This window comes from Agrilus planipennis, unplaced genomic scaffold (assembly GCF_000699045.2).
Source record: "Agrilus planipennis isolate EAB-ADULT unplaced genomic scaffold, Apla_2.0 scaffold27, whole genome shotgun sequence".
NCBI lineage: Eukaryota > Metazoa > Arthropoda > Insecta > Coleoptera > Buprestidae > Agrilus > Agrilus planipennis.
This window is the reverse complement of record NW_020439094.1, coordinates 1,665,976-1,692,324: the sequence shown is the minus strand read 5'-3', so window position 1 is coordinate 1,692,324 and position 26,349 is coordinate 1,665,976. Positions and strand designations below refer to the sequence as shown.

At 34.0% G+C, this 26,349-nt stretch overlaps 1 protein-coding gene across 1 annotated transcript in view; it reads left to right on the top strand.

The window, feature by feature from the left end:
• LOC108735175 (LIM/homeobox protein Awh) overlaps nucleotides 1-26,349 on the top strand; it is a 112,917-nt gene that overhangs the window by 80,411 nt on the left and 6,157 nt on the right. The window contains exon 2 of the mRNA XM_025977444.1: nucleotides 16,712-16,893. Coding sequence (XP_025833229.1) covers nucleotides 16,712-16,893 — 182 coding nt within the window. The remainder of the gene's footprint in view (nucleotides 1-16,711; nucleotides 16,894-26,349) is intronic.

Genomic DNA, 26,349 nt, shown 5'->3' with positions numbered 1-26,349 from the left:
CTAAAACCCTATCGAGTGTCTAATTAAAATGTTCCAAAAAATTTTTTTCTTTATGTATTTTCTAAAAGATTCTCCAGAGTTCAAGTTACTTATTATAAAAGTTTGAAATTTCTGGTAGCTTTTTTTTTGTAAATAAAAATAAATTTAATCTGTTCGGTTAACGAATCTCCATAAAATGACTTGTAAAAATAACTTTTTAACAGTTTAGTGAATCGATTTGTAATTGTTATAAGAGTTTTAGAATTGAATGAGGAACGTTCTTCCAAATTTTTACTTGTCTCGTAGCATTTTGACATACCTCCCAAACATCCTTAAAAGCCATTGAGTGCTCATGTTTCTTTTTTTTGATAAAAAAGCTTAGAACCCGAGAAATGCATTAAATTCATTTGTATTTCCCTGTACTTTTCCAAACTAAATTATTACACATGGGAACAAATTCTTAACAATTAGGTGGGACATGCTCATATAAAGTACCTACAGTCATCAATACAATACTGACGATCGGTATCATACGAAATCTTTTCTATCACTTTTTTTTTCCTGATGAACGAGACACCCTTAGCGTACGCAAAAGAGGACAACACAAAAGACCACATTGTGGCAAATCGGAAAGGATCCATTATAAATATCTGTGCGCTCACACCCTTGTAAAGTCAATACGTCCGAAAGTGAGAAATAATAGAGTGGGCCATGACAACACAATGGGTGTCATGTCATGGTTAGGGGGTAACCTAAGTTATATAGGTTGTTGTGGTCTCCTACGGATTACGAGCACTACAAAGAGTTACAGAATGAATAAGCGGAAGAGAGAAGAGAACACGGAGAAATATCTACACGCATCATTACTCATCTTAACGGATTTGAAGCAGCATACGTTAAAAACTATAAATAAACTGTATATCGTAACTTTACAACTAGGCACTTATTGATGTACATAAATAAAAGAATACAATGAATATAGGAAAAAATAAATACTGATTATTAAATTCAATAACGTAATAGAGAAGAAATGAAATTTGATAATAGCATCGAAGGGCAAAGGTAGACCTGGAAACCTAGATTAATATTTAGAAAAATAAAATAAGAATTTGCTTTTTCATGTTTCTAAAAGTTCATTGATATGATTACACTAATTAACATGATTGACCGAAAAACTCAAGTACGACTATCTAGTATTAAGTTGTTTTTAAAATCGGCTTATTGTAAGCTAAAAGCTTCCTTGATTTACATTTCTTCCAATAAAATGAGTCTCTTACATTTCTTTTCTCCATATACTATAATTTGATATTGTACGAATCATCATTAAGTTTGTTATTAATACAATGTGTACTGAAACCTATGATTTTTTGCAATCCTTGATGTCTTTTTCATGTTTTTTTTAATCTTAATACTAGTTTTCCATCAGTTTACCCTACATAAACAACACTACAATCTGGGCAATTAATTTTATAAATACGAGTCTTATTACCAAGAACTTTTGTTTATTATTGATTAGTAATCTACCTAAATTAGGTACATTAACTAACTGAAGTAGTTTCTTGTCCTAAACGATCTAATTTTTCGAAAATTTTGTTATTGTAAAAAGGAACGTATTTAATGAAACTGAAATTAATTGAAGAATATATCATAATTTTTTGAAACGTAGAAAANAAGAAAAGCGCCCGCGGCTAGTCGGCGAATCGATAAGCCCCGCACACACACGTATGCCCGATCGCACACAATCACGCTCGTGGTCGCTACATTATATACTTGAAGTGTTTTACATTAACAAACGGCATTTTCGTCTTCGGTCTCAATTAAGTAATGATGAATAAAATGGTTTCGTAGAACTACCTACTGTACAAAATGTAATCCTTTTTTGATTTGCTATTTCAAATCTAAAATATAAAATAGTTTGCCCTTTTGTGTTTTAAATGGTAAATATAAAGTACTTAAGTATTTTCAAAATACATTTTTGGAACAGCGAAATTTCATGGACCATGACAAAACCACTAAAAAAGTAATATCGAATTTGCCATATTCCAAGATTTTTTTGCACTCTCTTCAGTTCAACTATTAGAAGGAAGCCATAAAATGTCTCTTTGCCTCCCTTAAAGCTTCTTATAGGCAGCTTTCATGGTCAATGTGAGCAGCTTTCCTTAATTTATATAACGTTTGATCGCCGGTGGTATAACAGCAAAAATAAATGATAAAAATGCAATGTATTTTGCATTTTGCAAATAGAAAATATCTGCGGAAAAGTTTTAAGAAAAAATAAAATTTCAGATGTACAGGGTAAGTAATATAAATTCAATTGCGAATTAATTTAAAGAATCTACAATAATGTAATATTTTATTAATTAATATCATAAGTACTATAGGTTACACTTGAAACAATCGGTCTATCATATTTTTAACATACAATATTGGTCTATTTCTGCGTTAACGTACTTTAATACATACTGCACTTTAAGAGACTTTAGCGTTGCATAAAGCGGACAACCTTCATTATACTTATCGTTATCTAGTTTATTATGAAATAATTTGTATATGGACATATACGCATAAACTGCATAGGTACAATATTTGTTGGTAGTTTCATGCAAGGGTTGAATAAACAACACATCGAAGCTAAAACAGAGATAAACAAATTTTTAACAATAGTGGTTTACATGCGCGTAGAATTCCTAATAATAACTTAATATTATATACTTATAAACTGATTCAATTATCTATTTATTATTATGTGTTCATGAATAACACTTAACCTTCTGAAAATCCCAGTGAGACTATAGAGCCTATTATTTTTAACGATTCAATAATTGATTGTCTTTCAACTACTTCATTTATACCAAAATGTTCTACATATTGTAACTTCCGCATATCAGGAGTATGTTTCACAATATTTTTACCCCCACAGTTTTAAGTTTATGGGAAATTTCAGTCAATTTATTTGAATGTTGCACCGTTGCATTATTTTTGGAATAATACGCATGCAGTCGTCGGTAATAGCAGCTAATAACATAAGTAGCTATGTAAAAGAATAATATAAGTAACTTTTGATAAAGCTTTTGTTAAATTTAAACTGGAAATTAAAAGAAAAAGGAGAGATATCAACGCTAGGTCAGACGGGAAACCTGAATTAAATATCGATTATTTTTATCAATTCACATTCTAGGTATCTATATTTTCACCCTCAAAGTGTTAAGCTTATGGGAAATTTCAGTCTATTAATTTGAATGTTATTAACACCGTTGTACTATTTTTGGAATAATCGTCACGCAGTAGCTGGTAATAGCAGTTATGGCGCATAATAACATAAGTAACTATGTAAAAGAATAATCTACGTAACTTTTAGTAATGCTTTTGTTAAATTTAAACTGGAAATTAAGAGAAAACGGAGAGATATCAATGCTAGGTCAGACGGGAAACCGGAATTAAATATCGAATATTTTTATTCAATTCACATTATATTCCTATTCCGCCAGTGTATCATTGAAAAGAATCAGCTTTTTTTATATTTGCCAATCATCTGCAGCCGTGTACCAAAAAAAAAATGGTTGTGTATAGGAATTAAACTAACCATTAAAGAAGGAGGTAGGTAATAAGAATTGGGCAATTCTATATACAGGAAAACAAAGCTCTGCACGAACGGATCTTTAATTTTTTTATATCTCCACAGACGATTCTTTTCATAGTCTGACAGACAGGTGTTGGTTTTCATATTTATATATACGTAAAAGATACATAAGTGTGCGTATGATAAATGACTTAACCATCGATGAATTGCCGTTTCAAGAAGGTATAAATCTATAATAATAGCTGGTGGTTTGTAGGAGATTTAAAACTGAAAAATTTAAAACGAATATATTGATCTGTACATTTATGAAAATTCATTCACTTCAATTATACGTGTGAAAATTGTTAGATTCAAACTAAAAATTTTCAATTTTAATGATGTGTTTGGTAATATATTATAAAATATGCACGTACTGTACTTCACTCATCATATAATGTCTTGCATGATGAATAGGCAGTCTAATCTAACCTTTTTATTTAGCTTAGCTTAGCTTAGCTTAGGGTAGGATTAGGTTAAATTCCCTTAGTTTCTATTCTAATATTCGATTTTTCATCTCCAACCCAGGTGTTTCTACCTCTCTGCCACTCCTCCGAATACTTTCTTATTTCTTTATAACGTCATCCACAGATATTTTACCCTCCTACAACTGATGGTCAACTCATATACATATACAAAATTACCAATTCGACGTAGATAATGAATTAATCACATAAAGTATTTTTATAGATTAACTTTGTCTGTTATTCTATTTCCTACAAATAATAAATATCTAATGTTATTGTAATGTTCGTGGGTTTAACAAATTAGCTTTTAAGAAGAGAACTATTTATTTACACTAATTATTATTAAACACTATTAAATTATTACTAACTTAGGTAATTATTCTATTTATTTACACTACTATTACTATTCACTGTTCTATTTATTTCACTTCTATCACTGTCAATTTATCTCTTGATTCATTTCTGCAACGGTCAATTTATTTATCCTCTACTTCGGCGATCGTCTCTTCCTTTTTATACTCCCTTGCCTCCTTTCGGGAACATTCTCCAGCCGTCCAGAGAAGTCTCGTTTTCTTTGAACGGTTTAATTGCTTTCCCCGGAACGCAGGTACGACACACACGTTTACAGATACGGCGCACATGAAGAAAAGCGCCCGCGGCTAGTCGGCGAATCGATAAGCCCCGCACACACACGTATGCCCGATCGCACACAATCACGCTCGTGGTCGCTACATTATATACTTGAAGTGTTTTACATTAACAAACGGCATTTTCGTCTTCGGTCTCAATTAAGTAATGATGAATAAAATGGTTTCGTAGAACTACCTACTGTACAAAATGTAATCCTTTTTTGATTTGCTATTTCAAATCTAAAATATAAAATAGTTTGCCCTTTTGTGTTTTAAATGGTAAATATAAAGTACTTAAGTATTTTCAAAATACATTTTTGGAACAGCGAAATTTCATGGACCATGACAAAACCACTAAAAAAGTAATATCGAATTTGCCATATTCCAAGATTTTTTTGCACTCTCTTCAGTTCAACTATTAGAAGGAAGCCATAAAATGTCTCTTTGCCTCCCTTAAAGCTTCTTATAGGCAGCTTTCATGGTCAATGTGAGCAGCTTTCCTTAATTTATATAACGTTTGATCGCCGGTGGTATAACAGCAAAAATAAATGATAAAAATGCAATGTATTTTGCATTTTGCAAATAGAAAATATCTGCGGAAAAGTTTTAAGAAAAAATACAAAATGCTTTTTTCAAAACAAATATTTAAATATAAAATAGGTATAGTCGGTACGATAAAAACTGGCAGAGTCCGCAATAAATTTTCTGTGAGAATGGACGTATCTTGTTTTTTTATTTCACTTGGGACTGTAGTCATTTGCTTGGGTTTGAACACGCCCCTGTTAAGATAGGAAATGCTTCATGCGTAGTACAGACAAAGTAAAAAGAGATAATCGAATAACAGTAAGCGATTCAGCGGTTAGAGGTTGCTTAGGTACGTAAAAGGGTCGGCTTTATAACTGTCTGGTTGGAACTATATCTTTAACAAGCATCGTTGCATTCCTAAATTTCTGAGAATGTTGAACTTTTCTTTAAAGTCAGAAACTGGCAACACGCTAAAATTCTACTTGTCTGCATCTGTTTCTGTTACACATTAATCGGTGTAATGCTATTTCTTCTTCTTTATTAGTGCCCGCTGCAATTCCTACCTGACATCTCTTTTCTTTGTTTACGGAATTCCCTACAACGGCTGGCGTGAGTAAAAGTAGATGTCCTGTTAGCAACCACTCTAGTTAGAAATAAGAAAGTAAATGCAACAGTTTTATTGCGGACTGTGCCAATTTTGAACGTCCCAACTATATATAAGGTATTTCGTATAGTCTACTGTTGCGAATAGTTTAAAATTTTAAGCCTATCGCAGAAACTCCAAACATTTATCGAGAGAAAACTTCCTAGATTGCAGCTGTGAGCATAGTACATAATAATAGCGCCGTTTTGTAAATGTAACATCTGTTTGCAAGTCAAAATAAATTCAGCAAGCATCAATCACTGGCAGGACGCACTAGCCAACCAACCAACCACCCACGAAGTTAACCTCTGACATTTCTTTCACCTGTAAGCATTTTCTGAAACACTCCATCACTTTAAAGCTTTTTAACGCTCGTCTCTACTCTTGACAGCCCACGAAATTGTATTCGAGAGCGCATGCAACACAACTTTGCATATATACATGTACACACACAAAAATCAATTTCTCTTTGGAAGCATTCCAAATGTGGTGTTACGGGTGAAGATATGGTGGATAGAACTGAGGAGGTATTACAACAGAGGACACTATAAGAAGTAGGCGAAATAGATTAGTAGGGCATCTTCTCAGTCATGAAGGGCTAGTTAGAAACAGTGACAGGAGTTAAAAGGAATAGATTAAATTGTAGTTTTAGATAAATGCGAAGATTAGCTCCGGATGATAGAAAGGAGTAAAAGTGCGTGTCCAACCAGTCTTAGGATTGACGATCCTACACTCAGAGAAAACTGTAGAACAAACTTCTACAATTGTAGAACTTTTCATTACAAGTAGTAGCGAATATAGGGACAGAAACAAGTTGTAGTGAAAATTAATATAATATTGTAATTACTCTATTGTCTACAAACTGTTTGTCTCTCTACCACAACGTTAAAGAATATGTACTACAAGTTTCTCTTAAAAATTACTTTTCATTGTAGGATATTTCAATACAATAATTAGAAAAAAATTATACAAAATTGTAGAATATTTCTCTACAGCAATTAAGAATGAATTATACAATATAATGTTACGCATCTTTACAAAAAGTAGTTGAGTTTACCATTGCATTGCAGTACATTTGCAAATATATTGTAGTGGGTATTTCTAGAATTGTGTAGTCTACCTTTGGGTTGTAATGATGTATTAATCACTACAATTATTGATTTTATTTTTAATCAATTTAATCTCACCAGAAGCTATAATGAATATGTAGAAAAGTGTACAAATAAAACAATTAGTTATTTAAATCATGTATTAAAAAAAGCATAAAACATAATAACTTAACTTATAACAAGGAACAAAAACTTGAAAGCTTATTACAAAGTAGACGTCCTTTTCTGAAAATAAATCATAAATACTTCTACCCATTCTGTTTCAAGTAAATGACTTCTATCGAATTCATTCATCAGCTAAATCTTGAAAACCCCACTCAGACAATTTTCCTCTTGTAAAAGCATCCATAATAATGAGCAACAGGCTGTTAAAAAAATAGATTTCAGATGAACGTTAAAAAGACGGATATGTTTCTATTATCCTGTAAAATTGATAACTTTTTTTTGTAATTTTTCCTTTGTCAAATGTCTCGCCTCGCTAGGTGCAATTGAAAGGTTCAATTATTAATTTTACTGTAATTAATAAACTTACCGTACTTAACAAGAACGAACAGATCAGTAGAAGCCACTTAACTAACACTAACGCGTAGTAACACCATACAAGCGAAGAAACTTATTGCACAATATTAGCAAATATTACATACGAGATCACACCCTACTACGGTTCTAGATATGTTTGCACTGAGTCAGAACAAAAAACTGAAACGCAATAAATATTTAATAAAAATTGCTACTTTTTTTCCTTATATTTTCTACAAAATTTGTTTAACCTTTCTACAATTTATAATGAAATTCACAAAGTTGTTGTCGTAAATATTTCATTCAAATTGTACGAAATTTGCCTGAGCCCCTGTCGATATTTCTCCAAAAATTTACCACTACAATTTTATGGTCAAATTTAAGTTTACCGTTAGTTAACCTTACTACAAACTTGAGTCGCATTTTCTACAAAACGGCCTCTACAACGTTATAGTAATTTTTCTTACAGCATTTTTCTGAGTGTATATGATGATGATGAAGCAGTTGTTCTATGTCGTTGTGTTTCGTTATTTGTATATTTTTATCGTGGTTTTGGTTTATTTTTCGTATATATCTGTATGTTATGATTTCTGTTGCAAATATTTAACATCAAATTGTGCTTACAAACAGCTTTGAGGCCTCTATATTACACCCTTCAGGTATTAGGTATTAAACGTTGGGAAAGTCTAAATCGCCAACTACGTCTCGTCGGGCTTTCTCTGGATACATGAAGGGTGCATTGCAACAACCAAAGCGTTGACCAAGGGGTCCGTTTAAGGGCGTTTCCTATTTTTGTGCAGACTATTTAAGTCTTGGACAACAAAGCTCAGGAGAGTATTCCAATTCAACTATGCCAATCAATTGAGTATTCTAATGCAACTTTTCCAATTCATTTCAAATTTTATTCAAGACCCAAAATTCATTCAATGCAAGTATTTTTTCAATTTTATTTAGACCAAACCCAATAAATTTGTGTAAATAGTGTAAATAAATTGTATATAGGAAAGCAATCTTTCAATATCGAAGTGTGTAATCAAAAGAGCCTTCGGCGGAATACCATCAACAAAAGAATCAAATCAAATAGCAGTCACCAATAAATCTAACAAAGTACTTGATTTCACCTAACTTAAATTTTCAAAAAAATTAATATGCTATTGCATTAATCAAGTAAATTGAAAAGAAATACAAATCAGTAACATTTGGTAGTATTCTTACATGGTGATATTTAACTTTTCTTTAGACAGTTTCGCTATTAGCGCAGATTTCAATGTTTTCCTGTGTAGAAAGTATGGAGTATCAGTAATAATAATCGATTTATCGATTGATTGGTGGTGTATAACATACAGAAATTGCTTTGTGACAGGGCCATAAAGAAATGGAGGTATACCTTTTTCGACTAATTGCAGGTAACGAGATCACTACTGGTACTTAACATTTGTGTATATTTCTCTCTACTTAAAGAGTTTTTAGAGTGTGTCTCTCTTTCACTACTTGTCAAAGCCATTGTAATTTATCTAAGATCCATGCAACAAACATCAGTGTTCGTTAGCCGAAAAAGATAAGGGTATCTTTCTCTTCCTTGTGGTAGGTATACAGATTAGTAGATTTATTGTTCCAGTAACAAATATTAGAGTAAAATTAGAGATCAATTCTAAGATCTGAGCACGACATATACTATGTACAATATGAGGAGTGGACACGTTAACACCGTTTTTGTATCCTGAGGATTTAAACAAAATCCTAGATGTATAATTGCATAACAACAAAAATTTCAATTGTTGATTATTAATTATTGTAGACAGCTCGAATTATGAGAATTTGATACATCTGCAAATTTTTTAATTCTTAAGAAAGTGATAATTTTTGTAATGCGATTGCTTTTATAAACTAGTCTCTAATACTATAAGTAGAAAGATGATAATATTACTTTAATTAACTTTCGACTTACAGTTACCATGCAGGATTATGTTCAGTGATTGTTAGCAGCTTCAAAGGTGGTTTGTAATAAACGGATAGCGTTAACTTTAAAGAAGTATCAAGCTAATCTGTTTCTAACAACCGAGAGGGCACGAGCACATAAAAGGCAAACAATCGGCTTCAGGTTTATTCACAAAGGGCCCTTTCAACAAAACCATGAAGCGTGGCCCAAAACTCGGTGAATTTGTGAAAAATAACCGACATTTGTATCGCTCAAGAGCCTCTCACATTTATTGTCAGCTGTTGTGTTATTGTATAGTAGCTTAAAACGCCTAGAATACACTTAAAGCGAAAAGAAATGTGTAGCAATGTCTTTTGTCAATTCCTTACAATTCCTTTTCTTGACAAAATATATTGGTTTTTGACTTTATGTAATTCCAAAGCCGTTAAAGGTAAACTGAAGCTACCGTAACAGAAGCAAGCAAGAAGTAACAAAACTACGGAATAGTATAAGACAATAAAATCCAGTTAACGAGAATTGTAATCAGCAAAATTGATAGATAATGAACTCGTGATTGTGGGTAATAAACTTTATCTTCATCAAAATAAGTGATTGCTAACGTCATACCCAGAAAAATAGAAAAATCAATAGATACGCAATTTATGACTATTTTCCTTTGTACGAAATTACGTAAAACTTAAGTATGCAATGACAATTGCTATTAGTAGGTACTCAGATAAAATGTTGACCTCTTGATCTTAGATTTACAGCAAGTACTTTTTATTGTAACTTTCTCTCTCGTTTTTTAGATGAGTCCAAAGACATGTAGAAATAAAATTGATGAACAACTATACATATTATATGTATAATTATAAAAATAAAAATATTGATATATTGAAATATTTAGAATTATACTTTTTAGAATATAAACGTATAATTCGAAAGTAGATTTTTTTTCATGAAATTTATCTATCATTTATCAGTTATTAAACGTATTTTATACTCTCTTACAAAATAGAATTGGTAATTTCAACATTGGATTATCTTAAAGAAGTGCCTACATTTTTTTAATTTACCGGATAGTTTAATAAAAAATTAATTTAGGCTAGGTTAAGCAACTTAACATTTAGCTTAGAGATGAAAACCGAACAAAAGAATATTCTACTACATCATTAAACCTTTTAAAGGTTGTTACGTTAAGTTAAATTTTATAAACTAATTTTTTTTTATTCTCGTTTTGCTACTATTTTCCTTTTCCATAATATTTCTGTCATGCTTTTAAAACCATCCATTTCTTCCATGAAAATTTCCCATTGTTTTGTGCCATTTCCTATCCCACATCTCTCAAAAATGTGTTCGAGCGTGTCTCTGTTTCCAGTTTACACAATAGCCTGCATATTTTCTTCTCTTCTTCTTCCCAGTACCTTGCCATCTTATTCCCACTTCCCAGTCTAAATCTTTCTGTTAAAACTAATTCATTTATTCTTTTCGCGCTTTCGTCCTTCAAATATAATGCGGGTTTTCCTCCCTTTCCTTCCATTTTTTCTTGTATTCCTGTGCGAATTTTAGGTTTCTCATTTTGCTCTTCATTATCAATGTCTTTACTTAATTACCCATCCTCTTTCCTTAAATGAATTTCTTTTCTTCTGTTTGAATATTCGATAGGTACTTATATTATTTTTAACTTTCATACATTCTTTTAATAACATATTGTCTCCTATATACACTTCTTCATACTTTAAAGCTTTCTACTTTTCGAATATTTTATGTCGGTGTATTTCTATTTTTAAAATCCATCTTATGTATTTGTCTTGAATGCCTCCAATTTCTTTTCTTTCTTCCCAGCACCATATTTCCGCTAAATACAATGAAAACATGTATATTTTATACGTTTGCCAATAAATTACGCATTTTCGCTCGTGCGGCGATGTTTAGTTAACGTTTTGCCTTACATGTACACCTACTATACTAAACGTCACATTTAAATCTTAATTCTTCCGAGGCACCAAGTACCACTAATTCGAATTAAAGAAGTACATCCCTTCTACCTGATTACAAGAGAATATTCACGCTATATGCAACTATTTTTGAAAAACATCATTTTATTCTTTCTTATCTCTTCTTATATCTTCTATCTAAGTACAGTTTTTTCCATCATTTCCGTTTAATTTATAATGGTATATGCTTCGATTTGCTTATAAATAAAAGGAAAATAGAAAAATAACTACAATTTTTCATTTTTCATAACCGAAAACAGGCACGTGTTCATTTTTAAGCAGGTAGGTACGAGAGTACGACGCATATTTACACGTACGTACCTACATATGTGGCTTCTTTGCGCATTCCGTGGTTTAAAAATGAAGACAAGTGGGCAGACTATTGTGTTTTTCGATGATAAATGTTATTAAAAGGGAGTGTGCTGTTAAACTTTCGAGCTAATCGGATTACGGAGGTGCACAAAAGAGGCCGCGGCTTGAGGTGGCAGATATCCTAGTGGGAAGTACAAAGCTAGATTTAGGATAACGGACGAGCAGATTGTGAATAACTGGCGCGATCTCTATCTTTACCGAAGACTTCTGTAATCGAAAACAAACCGTGCGGAGGTGCCCCTGCGATATACCAATATAAATACGCCAAGTCATTTTTGTCTGTTGAAAAGAATTTTATTCGAGGAAATTGTTTTGATTGTGTATTGATTTAATTATTACTGCAAGATAACTATGTAAATATTGTAAGATACGACGAGAACAGACCTAGAATTAATCAGTCTGACAATAAATTTGGCAAAAACTTTATTTATTTTTCAACATAGCCTTTTTTTTATTTCGATACACTCTTTATATTCAGTAGCTTCAATTCCTTGACTGTATTAAGAAACGTAGAGCTCCTCAAAATAGTAATCTACTGCAGACATCATCATCGTCATCGAAATATTTTACCTACAAATTTTGAAGGAGAAAATAGTCTGACGAATGGGGTGGATGAGGAAGTAGTTCGTACTTAATTATAATTGATTTTGACCACTACAATAACGGATTGTTGTAATGGAACAAAACCTTCTTTTCCGCCAAATGCGGCCGTTGCTGGGTTTGATGGGTTTCCCCATTTCAAGATAATCAATGAAAATTGTACCCAAAAAACTGAAGCCATAACCTTGCCTGCAGATGGAACCGTCTTTATTTTCTGTGAAGCCGATTCTCCCCTTTCAGTCCATTGGTTTGACTGTTGCTTTGTCTTGGATGTGTAGTGATGGATTCATGTTTCATCCATTAACGCAAAAACTCGACGTTTTTGTGGCCTATTCTAAAGGGGTAGCTAAAAGTAGATACGTGAATAACCCACAGAATTTGGGTGCACGTATTAAACAACTTCTGAACTGTATTCAACATTTCGAGCTAATTACAAACTATAATCATCAGTACGAGACTAGTTAGACACGCGCTTCCGTTTCTTCCTATTCTGAGTCAATCTTCGTATTTCCCTAAAGCTGGAGCATTCCGAAACCTCTTGCAAACAGTTGCCTAATCTAGGACTTTCCCTGCTTCAGCTTATGCCTATTTCTGCCTCAATTATTATGTCTCTAACTAACCCTTCATGTGTCAATAGGTGATTCCTTTTTGATAAATGCTATTCTAAAATTTTTATCTTTCCTTTACGAAAGTAGTTTCAAAAAAAAAAATATATTAATAGTTCACAACAATTGTTTCAAAACATTGGTTTCTTCAGGTGAAGATATTCAAAAACTTAAATCTTACCTCATCCCTCCCTTTCGTTAGTTGTTCCCACCCCATAAAATTTGTAAACTCTTTATTTAAGCTAATTTTGTAACAATATTAATCAGAATATCTTCACCTGAAGAAGCCAATATTTTGGTGAAATAATTGTTGTGAACTATTAACATAAATTTTTTTGAAACTTTATCTTCGTTTTCCTTTAATTGATTATGGAGTTTCAACAAGTCAAGCTTTCTACCATTAGTTATTTATACACATAAGTTAGTGATGCTGCAAATGAAAACATATTTTAAACATCAACAAGTTGAATAATAAAGCTGGCGCTATATTCTTATAGGTATATTATCCACGCATTTTATGATATCTCGACCATATATTCCTTCAAGTTTCCTCAAGACAAAATCAAAGGTTGTTTAGTAATAAAATAAAACGCCGGGTATTTATTTCAAAATAATTCTATTGCAGCTCGCTCTAATAAATTTAATTGTGTCAAATCGATTTGTTAAAAACGCGGACACGGTAATAGAGAAACACAAATGACTACAGGTAGAAATGTGTCACTTTTGATAACAATGTTGGAGCATTGCTACCATAGCTCTTTATCTACTAATTGAATTGCTCTGCATCTCAGTTCGGCAGCACTTACCTATATAAATAATAATAACTTTCAATTTTAACCTTGTTGCTTAATTGTAGTTACATTAATAGTACGTATCCACATGGATTTAGGTTCCTCAATGTACATTATATTACAGCTATATAATAATCCATTTTTCTGTTACGTACACCACATTGCCCATTGACAATTGATTGACTGACGCCTAAGTGAAAGTAGACTTATTGCAGTTGTGATGTCATTGATAAGGTATACTTTTAATGGTAAATTCTTGTAACTATTCGTCCAAAATTGGCATTTTGAAGTGATATCTTCACTAACCGGACAAAAGGAAAATCATGCAATATTGATCGGTGTCTATAGATACAATGTGATTATGTAACATACTGTAGCGAGCACGAGCGTATTTGTGTGCGATCGGGCATACGTGTCTGTAAGCGTCTTATCGATTCGCCGACTAGCCGCGGGCGCCTTTCTGCATGTGCGCCGTATCTGTAAACGTGTGTGTCGTAGCTGCGTTCCGGGAAAGCAATTAAACAGTTCAAAGAAAACGGTACTTTTCCGGACGGCTCGAGAAAGTTCCAGAAAGGACACAAAAGAGTATATAAAGGAAGAGACGATCGCCGAGAGAGAGTAGAAATAAATTGACCGTTGCAGAAGTGAATCAAGAAATAAATTGACAGCGCAGTGAATAGTGATTTAGTAACAGTACTGTAAATAAATAGAGTAATTTATCACCTAAGTTAGTTATAATTTAATAGTGTTTTTAAGTTCAATAATAATTAGTGTAAATAGTTTTTGTCGTTGTGAGTCTTAAAAGTTTAATTTGTTAAACCCACGAACATTACAATACCTATTTCTTACGACTTCATTCTTCATTCATTCATCGCCGTTCAAATAGTGCATACTTTATTTTCATTTACTTAAATATAGTAAAACTAAATTATAAGATACTAAGGAGGAACTGCGTATAATTAACTAACAGAACATATAAAAAGTGAAATTTTTAAACTTTCACCTATACCAGAGGTGGTTTATCTATCTGCTGCCTAGAGACCGCATGCAACCACCATGACTTGCTCTATCCTTCATGATAAACATAAGCTTAGCTTATCATTGTGTTTATTATTCGTTAACGATAAATCCAATTTAAAAATTAATACAATTACGTAAATAACGTTACCATTTGTTAAGTACAACAAGAATTACAATGCAGCAGCTTTAATATTCTGATGTTTAAGTATGGCCTTAGTTTAAGTAATCTCGAATTAATAACATTATACAAAAAGTATTATTTTACAAGTAATAATTTATAGGTTTTCAAACTTAATTGCAGAATTTTGGGCAATATTGTTTCATTTATTTTAACATAGACCTAGAGGATCAGACCGTTGCTTATCATTCGGGAAGACACTGGTGCAAGTCTGAGTCCGTCTCCCTCGGTCCAAGTTTTTCTGTGGTTTTCTTGAATGACATAGGCAAATGCTGGAGCAATATTATTTCACAGATAAACTTTTACCCTCTTCTGACTTCTTTTAGTTTCTCTTGTATTTCTCTCTTTCCAACCCCCCCACCATTCCTACAACTCCTAAAAAGAGGCTGAACAGGGCCTTCCGCTTTACTCTCCTGTGTAAGTCTGAGAAACTGCCTGCCCACCAATATTGGTAGTTGGTGGGCATGAAACACCCAAAACCTTTTTTCTAAGTAGGCTTTCACGCCTGGAACCCATCGTAGAATAAAGATTCTGGCTGATGGATGGACTGTGGTTGAAACTTAATGTGACTTCGCGTTATAACGTGCGCCCACTTGTCAAAGAAAGACAATCGTAAAAACCTCCTCTCGTTGAGAGGAAGTGCGGAATAAGAAAGAAAAAAACAAATTTTGAATTCTAATTCTATAAAATTTTGCAATTTTCAACAGATAATAATTATTTTGAAAGGGGATCAGGTGGTAAAAAATCTCCTTAGGCGGGGCAGTTGTTGAAATCTCTCACTTTTGAGAAATAAAATAACTAATTTTTGAGTTTTTCCAATATCTAATCTACACAGTCATCAAATAGGGTTATCAGTCCTAAGAGTGGTTAGACACACATCTCCATTCTTTCCTATCCTGAGCTAATCCTTGCATATTTCTAAAACTAGAACATCCCACATCATCATCTGTTAGCTACCACAATCAAAGTTTCTTAGAAGAAGTTGTTGGGCGTCCCATCAAAATGAAGCTACTCACGGAAAATTAGCTTTTGATCATGAACAGTAATCTGATCTAGGTCTACCTCTACTCCTCAGCAGCGGAATGCTAATTACATGTTAAAAATTGCAAAATTTTATAAAAATAACTCTAAAAATTTTTCTGGTTCCACACCTTTCACCGAGGGAAAACTTTTCGTACCCCATCTCTACATCCTCTCCTCCTCCTACTCTTACTAAAACCAACTAGCCAAGGCTATGAGATATAATAACCTTCGCTCATGTCGTCAACGCACTATAAACGTTTAGACCATTGCTTATCATTCGGGAGAACGCCGGTTCGATTCCGGGTCCGTCTGCCTTGGTCCAAGTTTTTCTGTGGTTTCCTTGGATCACCTAGACAAATGCTGAAACAGTAATATTCCACAGATAATCTTTCATTCTCTTCTGTCTTCATTTCGTCCGTCTCATCTTTCTCACCCGAACCACCACCCACCTATTCCCACGATTCCTGAAAGCAGGCTGAAGAGGGCCTTCCGGCGTAGTCCGGAGGGACTGCCCGCCCACCAGCATTACTGGCTAGTGGGAATGAAACACCCAAAAGTTTTTTTAAGTTTTTTTTTTTCGTCAACGCACTATAAACTGAATTCTACTGGATACCTTACCTTCATATCAGAGCCTTTTCACTTCGTGTATATTTTACAATAAAAAACTGAATATATTTTTCTGCAGACACATTAAACGCTCATTTTATTTTTAAATTTCAGACAGAGTACCGCTTATGTGCCGCATGTGGAGAGCCGATAGGTGACAAATTTCTTCTCGAAGTGTCTGGCCGAAACTGGCACGCAAGATGTTTGAGATGTTGCGTTTGTCAGTTGCAACTTGATCGACAGCCTTCATGTTTTATACGAGACAGGGCTGTTTATTGTAAAGCGGATTATGCCAAGTGAGTACAATTAATAAAACCATTTATTAAGCTATTTGTTTAGTACAAAACGCATTTTGGTTATCTTAACCAGGTGAGCAGAACACCAATACAACCTATACTTCGTATATTACAGACGTTATCACTCAGGATGAATGGTATCGCATATAATTTATCATAAATGTAGATTGCAAAACATTCTTTTCTTCAATAAATGTATCTATAGATAATTATTTTCTAAGTAAACACAGTTTACCGATAGTCTACTGAATATATATTCAAAATTACGGAGTAGAAAGAATAATAAGAAAAGATGTAGCATTCTACAGATGGCGTTCATTAAGGTGTTTGTAGTCATAAAGCCTTGCCTTATGGCAACAATTGTCTACAACGTCCTGACAAGACCCCTATAAAATTGAACTGACTACTATTTTGAACTTTTTGTTTTGCTTGGGTACGTGTCTACCAAATAGGAGCAAGCCCCTCTTTTCCATTGAACCGTCTGGGCAAGTACCCGGACCTCACGACCGATAGGACCCCCTAGTTCATATCCTACCGACCTTGTTTTGTTTGGTTACGTATCTATCACGTAGAGACAAGCCCCCCTTTTCCATTGGGCACTCTAGGCAAGTGGCCAAGGTCCCACGACCGATAGGGCCCCCTAGGTTTTACCCTACAGATCTTCTCGAACGTTTATGAATCCCACAAAATGTGGCATTGTACAGATAATTTTCATTGCGCTGTTTGTAGTAATTTTATACAATGAGTTGAGTGCGGCAAGAACGAATACATACAACCGGCTTATGAAAAATTCGTAGGGGCAAATCGAATGATATACAAACGAACATATTTTTTGACAAGTGACAATACCGAAATTGATATGTGGTCGCTCACAATTCGTTTCGATTTAAAAGTTATTGCTACTATCTCTAGTCATTTTAGTTAATGCAATCCAAGTTTTGTCTTTTTTAGTCCAAGAGTATTTTGCTGTAGGTACCGATGTACAAGTTGTGATTGGACCCTTTCAAACTATACCGTTATCGTTTCGAAATTATATTACAATTTTTCGAGTAGCAGGAGTTTCACAGATCGTTGCATGGTTAGAAGAAAAATACCTCGTTAAAACCGATATTGATTTTGATCGATAACCCTCTCGCAAATAAACAATAATTGACCCAAAACAACTTTCGTGAACTGTTCAATTTAAATTAGCGTAATGTATACAGGCGCGTTCCGATTCGAGCAACCACCGGGCTCATGTTAGCGTTATTTTGTTTGACTTAAGACGCGCAGCACACTTTGATCACAACAAACAATTGATCACCGGTCACCTATGACTAAACTCGTCAGATCGAATAAAATCAACAAACGCTTATCGATTGTCGATGGTCGGCATTGCACTCATGATCGAACCGCTGATAGACTGTATTGTGGAGCAGCAATTGCAGAAGGACATGACCAGCACATTCTTGAAGACCTCCGCGAAGACGTATCATGAAACGATATAAATGAAGGGTCAGATTTATTGTGACGTAACAGCCCAATGTAATAATTTTTGTATTCAGTAACTCATAATGATAAATCGTTATAAAAGCAGGTGGGTCGTGGATATATAAGTAAAAATAGACAGTCCGTAAAAAGTTGTGTGCCGTTTTAATCCTCATCAAGTTTTCGTGGGGTAACTTTTTTCCTTTTTAACAAGTGAAAATTTCTATCTTACATATCTCTACTCAAATAAAATATCATTATTGTTGTAAGCTTGTAATAAATTTATAATAAAATATGAGATAATGAAATCAGAAATTCGAGTAGTTACGGTTCTAATACAGAGGTAGTTTTAATAATGTAAGACAACTGCAATTAGAACCCTTTATATGTGTCGTGTAATGGCGTCTAGACGAAGAAAAAACATCTCTTTGTACTTTCATTAGATGCAAGATATGGATATAAAATCCAAACCGTTAAAAGTATCTTCTTCTGCCGCTTGAACTAAAGAGACTGAGATGAATTATTAAAAATGAAGAGTTGAGCATCGTGTTAAAGATAGAGTGTAATTAAGTATAAAAATATATTGTACTCGCTATGGATACTAGACCACAATGATGTCACACTACTACTCTAAATTTCGTGGCAGAAAGCATTCGCGTAGAAGGCAGGTATAGTCTTCATGTGACCATATCTTATGAGCAATTCCATAATAATGGACAAAATACACATTTACAATTACCATAGACGTCATTCGTAAGGCCCGCCCTCATTGCGGACGCAAAACGGCACATTTTCAAGTACACCGAGCAAGGGTAAGTGTGACTCCTGATAGTATCCATGTTACTAGCCTCAACCTCGCTACTTCACCCATATTTTCGATGACCGTTGACAGTTGTCTGATGATTGTCATTTAGGTTGCGCAAAAACACCCAGCAAAGCAACACCATACGAATTTTCAGATTTGTAGCTAAAAACTTATTTTCATCAAAATAAAATACTGCCTATATTACTCAAGAAAAGTGTAACTTCCTATCAATCCAAGACATATTGGAATCGGCTCAGTAATTCCAGAGGTTGTCCAAACCCTAATACTCACTGGCACCCACTCTTAATATTCTAAATTTTGTGACCAATAGTTCAACCCAAAGATGTATCTTCTTCTCAACTCTATCCATTGGTCATTTATACAAGTAATTCTTGCCATACCAACTACCAACAAGAAATTCTGAAATCAACTCTGAAATGCCACTGTTACCTTTTGTGTGCAATAATTAAAATTGCAAATGCCTACTATCATTTGTTTTTATTGGGGAGGGTTTGCAGCTTTTATAGAGTTGAAACTAAATACACCTGGAAATGTTTTCATAGCATATATAAGTAGGTATTTACGTATATAGAAACCCAGAACTAAATGTATTTTCAAGAAGGATCTTTTTATCACAATTCAGAAGTAACATCTAGGCAGATCCCAGAAATATGTGCTATATATCAAATTGAAGTTCTTAGCATACTACGTTTATTAAAAAAGAGTGCGGAACTATCAGTTACACGGCTCACACATTTGTAAGTGGAACGCGTGCCATAAGGGTGCATGCATTTTCGAGAACATTTCGCAACTATCGTGAATCGTTCGAGGTTCATGTATCCATAATCATCATAACGTCGTCAGTTCTAAGACTGGTTGAACACGCACTCTTTCCTACCCTGAGCTAATCTTCGCATTTCACTATTACTAGAACATCCCACATTATTAACTATTTGCGAACAGTAAACTAATCTGGACCTATCTCTACTCCTCTTAACTCCTGTTTCTGCCTCTAATATGTCTCTGACTAGACCTTCATCCCTTAGAAGGTGTCCTACTACCCTATCTCGTCTGTTTCTTATTGACTTCCATAAGTGCAGAAAATTCAAGAAAATTGGAAAAGTTCATCGTGGCCCGGCCGTAAGGATGCTTGAGGCATCGGGAACCTCCAGTTATAACATAAATTCTCAAATTCTGCATTTTGAGCTAAAACTGACTAAAAATTGAGTTCTGGGTGAGCAACGAAAGGTGGGTGCGGGAGTTATGAGTGGATTGGTTTTGCTATAATAATGTTTTACCGTTTTTAGGTCACCATCAGTAGGTACAATCTCAATATCCATTAATAGATATCTATTATTATTCATCACTGGATTATGAGAATATTTATAAAAAAGTCATATGTTCGTAGTAAAAGTTCATGTATATTGATTGAATGATCATTACGATTGTCTATATTTATACAAATTGATTTATATTTCGACCACTTCGACTTATTTTATTTATAAAGACATGTAATTTTGCAAGATCTAATCCAACAAAAAACACAAATAAACTTGTACGTGAGGTGGCATTACAGTTCGTATTATGCCACATAATATTACACATACTGCGTGTCTCTTACTGATAGGGGGTAAAAGAGGGACGAGACATTCGAATGTCATTGTGAATCGAGAAAATGATAAATGAAAAACTAGAAACACGAGTCATCTCGGCCTTATGGTGTATATAATATACACCGTATACGTTTGTGAATGTATGCAAGTATGTATGGTTCCATTGAATGTCCAAAGCCATTGTTCGAACGTAGCACATTCCATACGAAGTCTGAAGGAGAAGAAGAAGTCTTTTTTCATCTTTCGAGACTGTCGCTCTATCACGAACATCGAAGATTGATTTTAATATAAACGATATGAAGATAACATCTTCTACATTCAAATATCAAATACACATACACATACAGGGCGATCAAAAGTGGAATTAAACTTTCATTGCTACAATGAAATTTTTTTATCGGCGATATTTATACGAGCAATTGTTATCGAATGCAGTTTTTTAATATTGCGTTTTTGTCCTTCCGAATAATTCTAAACAGTGTATTAATAAGACATTTTCAGTGCTTTTTCTGTAGGAAATTGAATGATTGGAGTAGTTAATTTTTGCCATCTGTAGTATTTTATTGGACAATTATGGAAAAGATATTACGTTCTTCATTGAAGTATGAAAATTTGGAAATTTTTTAAAATATTTGCGTGGAATATTTTAATTAAGTATATCAGACCACCTGAAACTTTAGTATAGTTAATCCTTGGCGTGCAGCGTGGTCTCGGGATGATTAAATCGCGTTGTTCTTGTAATCAATCAATTTACAATTTAATGTACATATTTTAGTGGATAATTGTATTATATTTGTTTGTTTTTTATTATGGGATAATACGGTAATAACTGGATCATCGACCATTAATTCGTTAATAATAATTGAAATTATTACTGATTAATATACTAATGGTAGAATAAAATAATTCGAAGTGGTCTGTATTCTGCCAGACGCGGATCGCGATTTCGATCTTTTTGGATCTCATCAGCGCGTCGCAGGCAGCTCCGACAGAACACAGACCAACTTTTACCTGCTGCCTTAACAGCGCGTTTTAGAAAATACCACAAATGGCGCGGTAAACGCCATCTGTAGTACGATGCTACATTTTAGGATTACGTATGCTTCAACAAGGTCTATTTAAATATATGGATATCTACTTGCTGAAACGAATCCCGGCGTACCTAACCTCAACGTGATAGGCACGTTACCACAATCGAATAAAATAATTCGAAGTGGTCTGTATTCTGTCGAAACTGCCAGACGCGGATCGCGATTTCGATCTTTTCGGATCTCATCAGCGCGTCGCAGGCAGCTCCGACAGAACACAGACCAACTTTTACCTGCTGCCTTAACAGCGCGTTTTAGAAAATACCACAATGCTAATGGTAATTAAATGTATTGACCGATATGTCAATAATTAAACGAATGGGGATTATCTGGACTGTCTTCCCAAAGGACTCAATATAGAAAGTCGGTAAAGGTGTTAATTGAGTTCCGACGCCTGGTTAGAACGTGGCAGAATGTCAAAGATTTTATCTGAATGCCTTGCACCTGCATGGTTCGAGAATGTTTTAAAATATTCTGGAAGGCTGGACAACGTTCGCGAATGATATCTAATTTCTCCTGAGCAAACCGAGTGTAATCCGACAATCAGGCAAGAAGTACAATATATATTTCAATCCTTGATTTGATTCATACTTCAACCTGTCAATAGTCAAGGAAATTTCCCAATTTTTTTTTCTGAAAATACTTAAACCATCTACAATAAAAGCATTTAGTTAGAGACGTACGGAAGATGTGGTTATAAAGATAGGGAATATATTGATCATAACCCAAGAGATTGCTCATTCATAATCAGTGGACAGTACTGACAGGTGTAATAACATTCAAATCCATTCTATTAACTAGATAAGATAGAGCCTTACTATATTAGTTAAACATTGTGGACAAATTTTACAGAACATAATCAATGTATATTAGAAAAGAAAGTGTACAATGTGAGTGCCTCTAAAAGTCAGAAACGAGTCCAGGTACGATCAAGAGAATTATATAGTGTGGAAATCTCCCGTCCATGAAGAAGGTTCCCGTTTTTACCTGAAGAGCCTGCTTTTGAAGACATAAGTTTCGCCCTCTAGAAATTTCTAAAACAGTCCAGAACATTTGACAGTATTCGAAGGTATTCCACAACATTCCAGAACATTCAGAACATATTCTGGGACATTGTGGGCCATTCGAAGCCTTTTTGTATGGCTGGAGCTAGTTATTGGTAGGGATATGTAAAGCAAGATCCGTCGTAAGTTATAACGTTCGGAAACATCCCGGAATATTCTGGGATGTTGTTGAATGTTCGGAAATAGTCTGGAGTGTCGTAGATCATTGTGGAACATTCCAAAGCACACTCGAACGTTGTGGAATGTTCTAGAACATTGTGGACTATTCGAAGCCTTTTTTGTATGGGTGGGGCTACCTCCTCCTTTTATTCCAACTACCACACAATCTCATATCAACTCCCTGAGGGAAGCCGGGCATCTCACCTAGTTGCAAATAAGGAAACATATCGTAATAGACCTTATAAACTCATTTCATTAGTATAGATGTTATGCCAAAACATTCTAAAATAGTTCATTCTTCAACCTTCAAAAATCAGTAATTCTCAACGTATGTGGAACAGTATGCCGATTTATTAACACCACTATATTATTGCGTGCCCCATTCCAGAAAACAAATTTGCAACGCCCTGTAGAGTGTACGTTAAAGTTATTGTAACGGTCTTCAATTAAAATCTTCAACGTTGTTGAAAGAGAGACGAAATGTAGAAACGTTGTCTAGTGAATTTGAATATTCATCGGATTGGCAGCGGTCGTGGAAGAGTGTGTGTGTGTTAGCATCAGCGTGTGAGTAAAAGCGTAAGTCATGGCCTACGCTTTTTCGGAGGCAATCAGCTTGTGTATCAGTTAATGAGAGCTCTAATTCCCTAATTTAGTGGTTTCGAATGCTCGCGGACCTCTAGCCGAAGACACGCGAGCTACCATGTCTCGCACTGACAACAAACACCGCTTTACACTAAACTTCACTTTAGAGAGTGTTTTAAATGCGTGTTCGCGATATAGCTGCCGATCGTAAAGCACCTTTACTGCCCTCGCGTTTGATGCATTTTCGTTCTTTCATTAAGAAATTCTCATTAACATTTTACATTTTTCGGTAGGCGGAGGCCAGGTTTTTTCTATATCTACCTTCACGTGTACCTCTGTATGCGTATGCGCTACCTATTAACTACCACCATTAGCATAGATATCGTAACCTTCGGTCCTCGGAATCGGAATAATAAAAATGTACGTCAAGCTGACAGAAAGAATTGTCTCTATTTCGCTGAATTTTAATTGGCTCCTGACTTTGCTTCGGCGATTTCATCTGTTCTTGATTCTCTTTCTTCTGATAGAAACTAATACAACACTCTACTTCTAACCATTTTAAAATGAACAGAATACCTACATATAGGTACCTAGAAAATACTATTGCAGTCAGTAATGCAGCTATTGTGGTGTTTTATTATAAACAAGAGCGATTTAACTTGCAATATATGTAAAGGATAGTGAAAGGGTAATGAAGTGTGCATAAAAAATTCAGTAAATTTGTTCGATTCCAATTACATTTCGTTTCTCGATTGAAAAAAATAAAATTATTTTATCACCTACAAGTGAGCAAACGTTGATCTAAATCAGTGATTCCGAACCTGGGGCTAATTACCCCCTCTCGGGGGTAAATCAATTATTCTATGGCGGTAACAAAGAACCTAATAATTAAGACCTAAAATACGTAGCTAGATAGTAAAAATATAAAATTATAGATGTGTCGATGTTTATACAACTGTGTGCACAATTGGTAAATATTGAAAAAACAAGATCACATTTGAAAATTCTGTGGTTCGGCATTTATCTGTAGCAATAAACTCATTGAAGCAATATTTTCCGGATATGGATAATCGTCAATCCAGTTCTTGGATAATAAGACGATTTACTACGGATGATAACATTATTAAAAACGAAAGTCGTAGCGGCCAAAGTGGAATATTTTGGACTACGCCACAATACAACTTACAGAGTAGAATTTCAAAATTATGATCTTAGCACATTTTGGCGAATAGCTGGTGCCGAATATCCTGCTCTAGCAAAGAGAGCTTTAAAAATGCTAAAACCCTTTGCCAGCACCTATAGATGTGAGAGTGGTTTTTCAATTTTGGTTACACTGGAAACAAAGACCAGAATCCTTCTAAATGTGGAAGATTACTTAGGATGCGCTTTAAGCGAAATTAAAGCTAACATGAAAAAACTTGAAAAATGCAAAACAATACCAACCATCAATCTAACTATTTTTGCTTAATTTATTGTTTAGGTATATAAAATTGTAAGACTAATGTGCAATTTGTGATTATGAAAGATATCTGTATTTGCTTGTGCTGTTTGTATTGATAACATTTTAAGGTCAGGGTAAAATCAGTTTTCTTAATAGGTCACAGGGGTAACAATATTAAAAAGGTTAGGAACTACTGATCTTAGTTGGCATAGTCCTTGCCAGCGTTCTTTTTGTATACATGGAGCAATCTGTACGTGTAAACACATACATATCAAACGGTTTGTTATATCCAAGTCAAGGATTAGTGAAAAGACACTGAAGAAAACATTGGAACCGCAAAGAACAGAGTATGGATCGTTTAGAAATAACAGCAATCATTAGTTATATCTCAAAATGACAATGATCTCGAACGCCATCCGAAAATGGGCGGTCTGTATCTTCTGTTATATCTACAGAATAAAGTCAGAATTATTAACTAACTATATGTATATATATATAGTTCTTTGAGACCATCAAGAAGTGAAAAAGTACGCTGTGTCTAGAAAGTAAAACTAAAGCCAAAAAGAAGAGGAACAGAAGAAACGGACGTGAAGGATAGACAATTATAAAACCAAGACCCCGAGAAAAGACTAGACCTCAAACCCAAGTACCATGCATAGACAAAAGAAAGTAGGAAAATGCAAAATGAAAGAACGGGGAAGTACCTACCTACTGGGCGAGGATCAAAACCCAAAAAACGTTGAAATCAAATTAAAGTGGTGCAGAGTTAGACAAAATGAAATAAGAAAAAGAGGGAATACGATAGACAAGTTATGCCTATTTACAGTTTTCAAGAAAGGTTAACTGAATCTTTGAAAATTATTTTGTCTGGTATTTCGCAAATAATAGAAGATAGAAAATGGGTTTGCTTCTAATTACTCCAAAACAATCACAGTACAGTATATTAAAAATAAAAATTGATAATGTGCATGCATGACAATGTCAAAGCATAGAGTAGGAATGTGATATACGACATGAAGGAGAATAGAAACCAAACTGTTTAACATATTAACTTTTTATTTGATTTAACTTTAGAAGAAAACTTCGTCGATTCCATCATCAAAAAAATTTTTACTTTTTTAACGTGTTTTATTATTTTAATAAACAATTTTACAATTTGCGTGCACAGTTCCTATGTAAATTTTTCCCTCATTCGAGTTATAAATTTTGCCACCAGATGGTGTATGCCCATTTGACG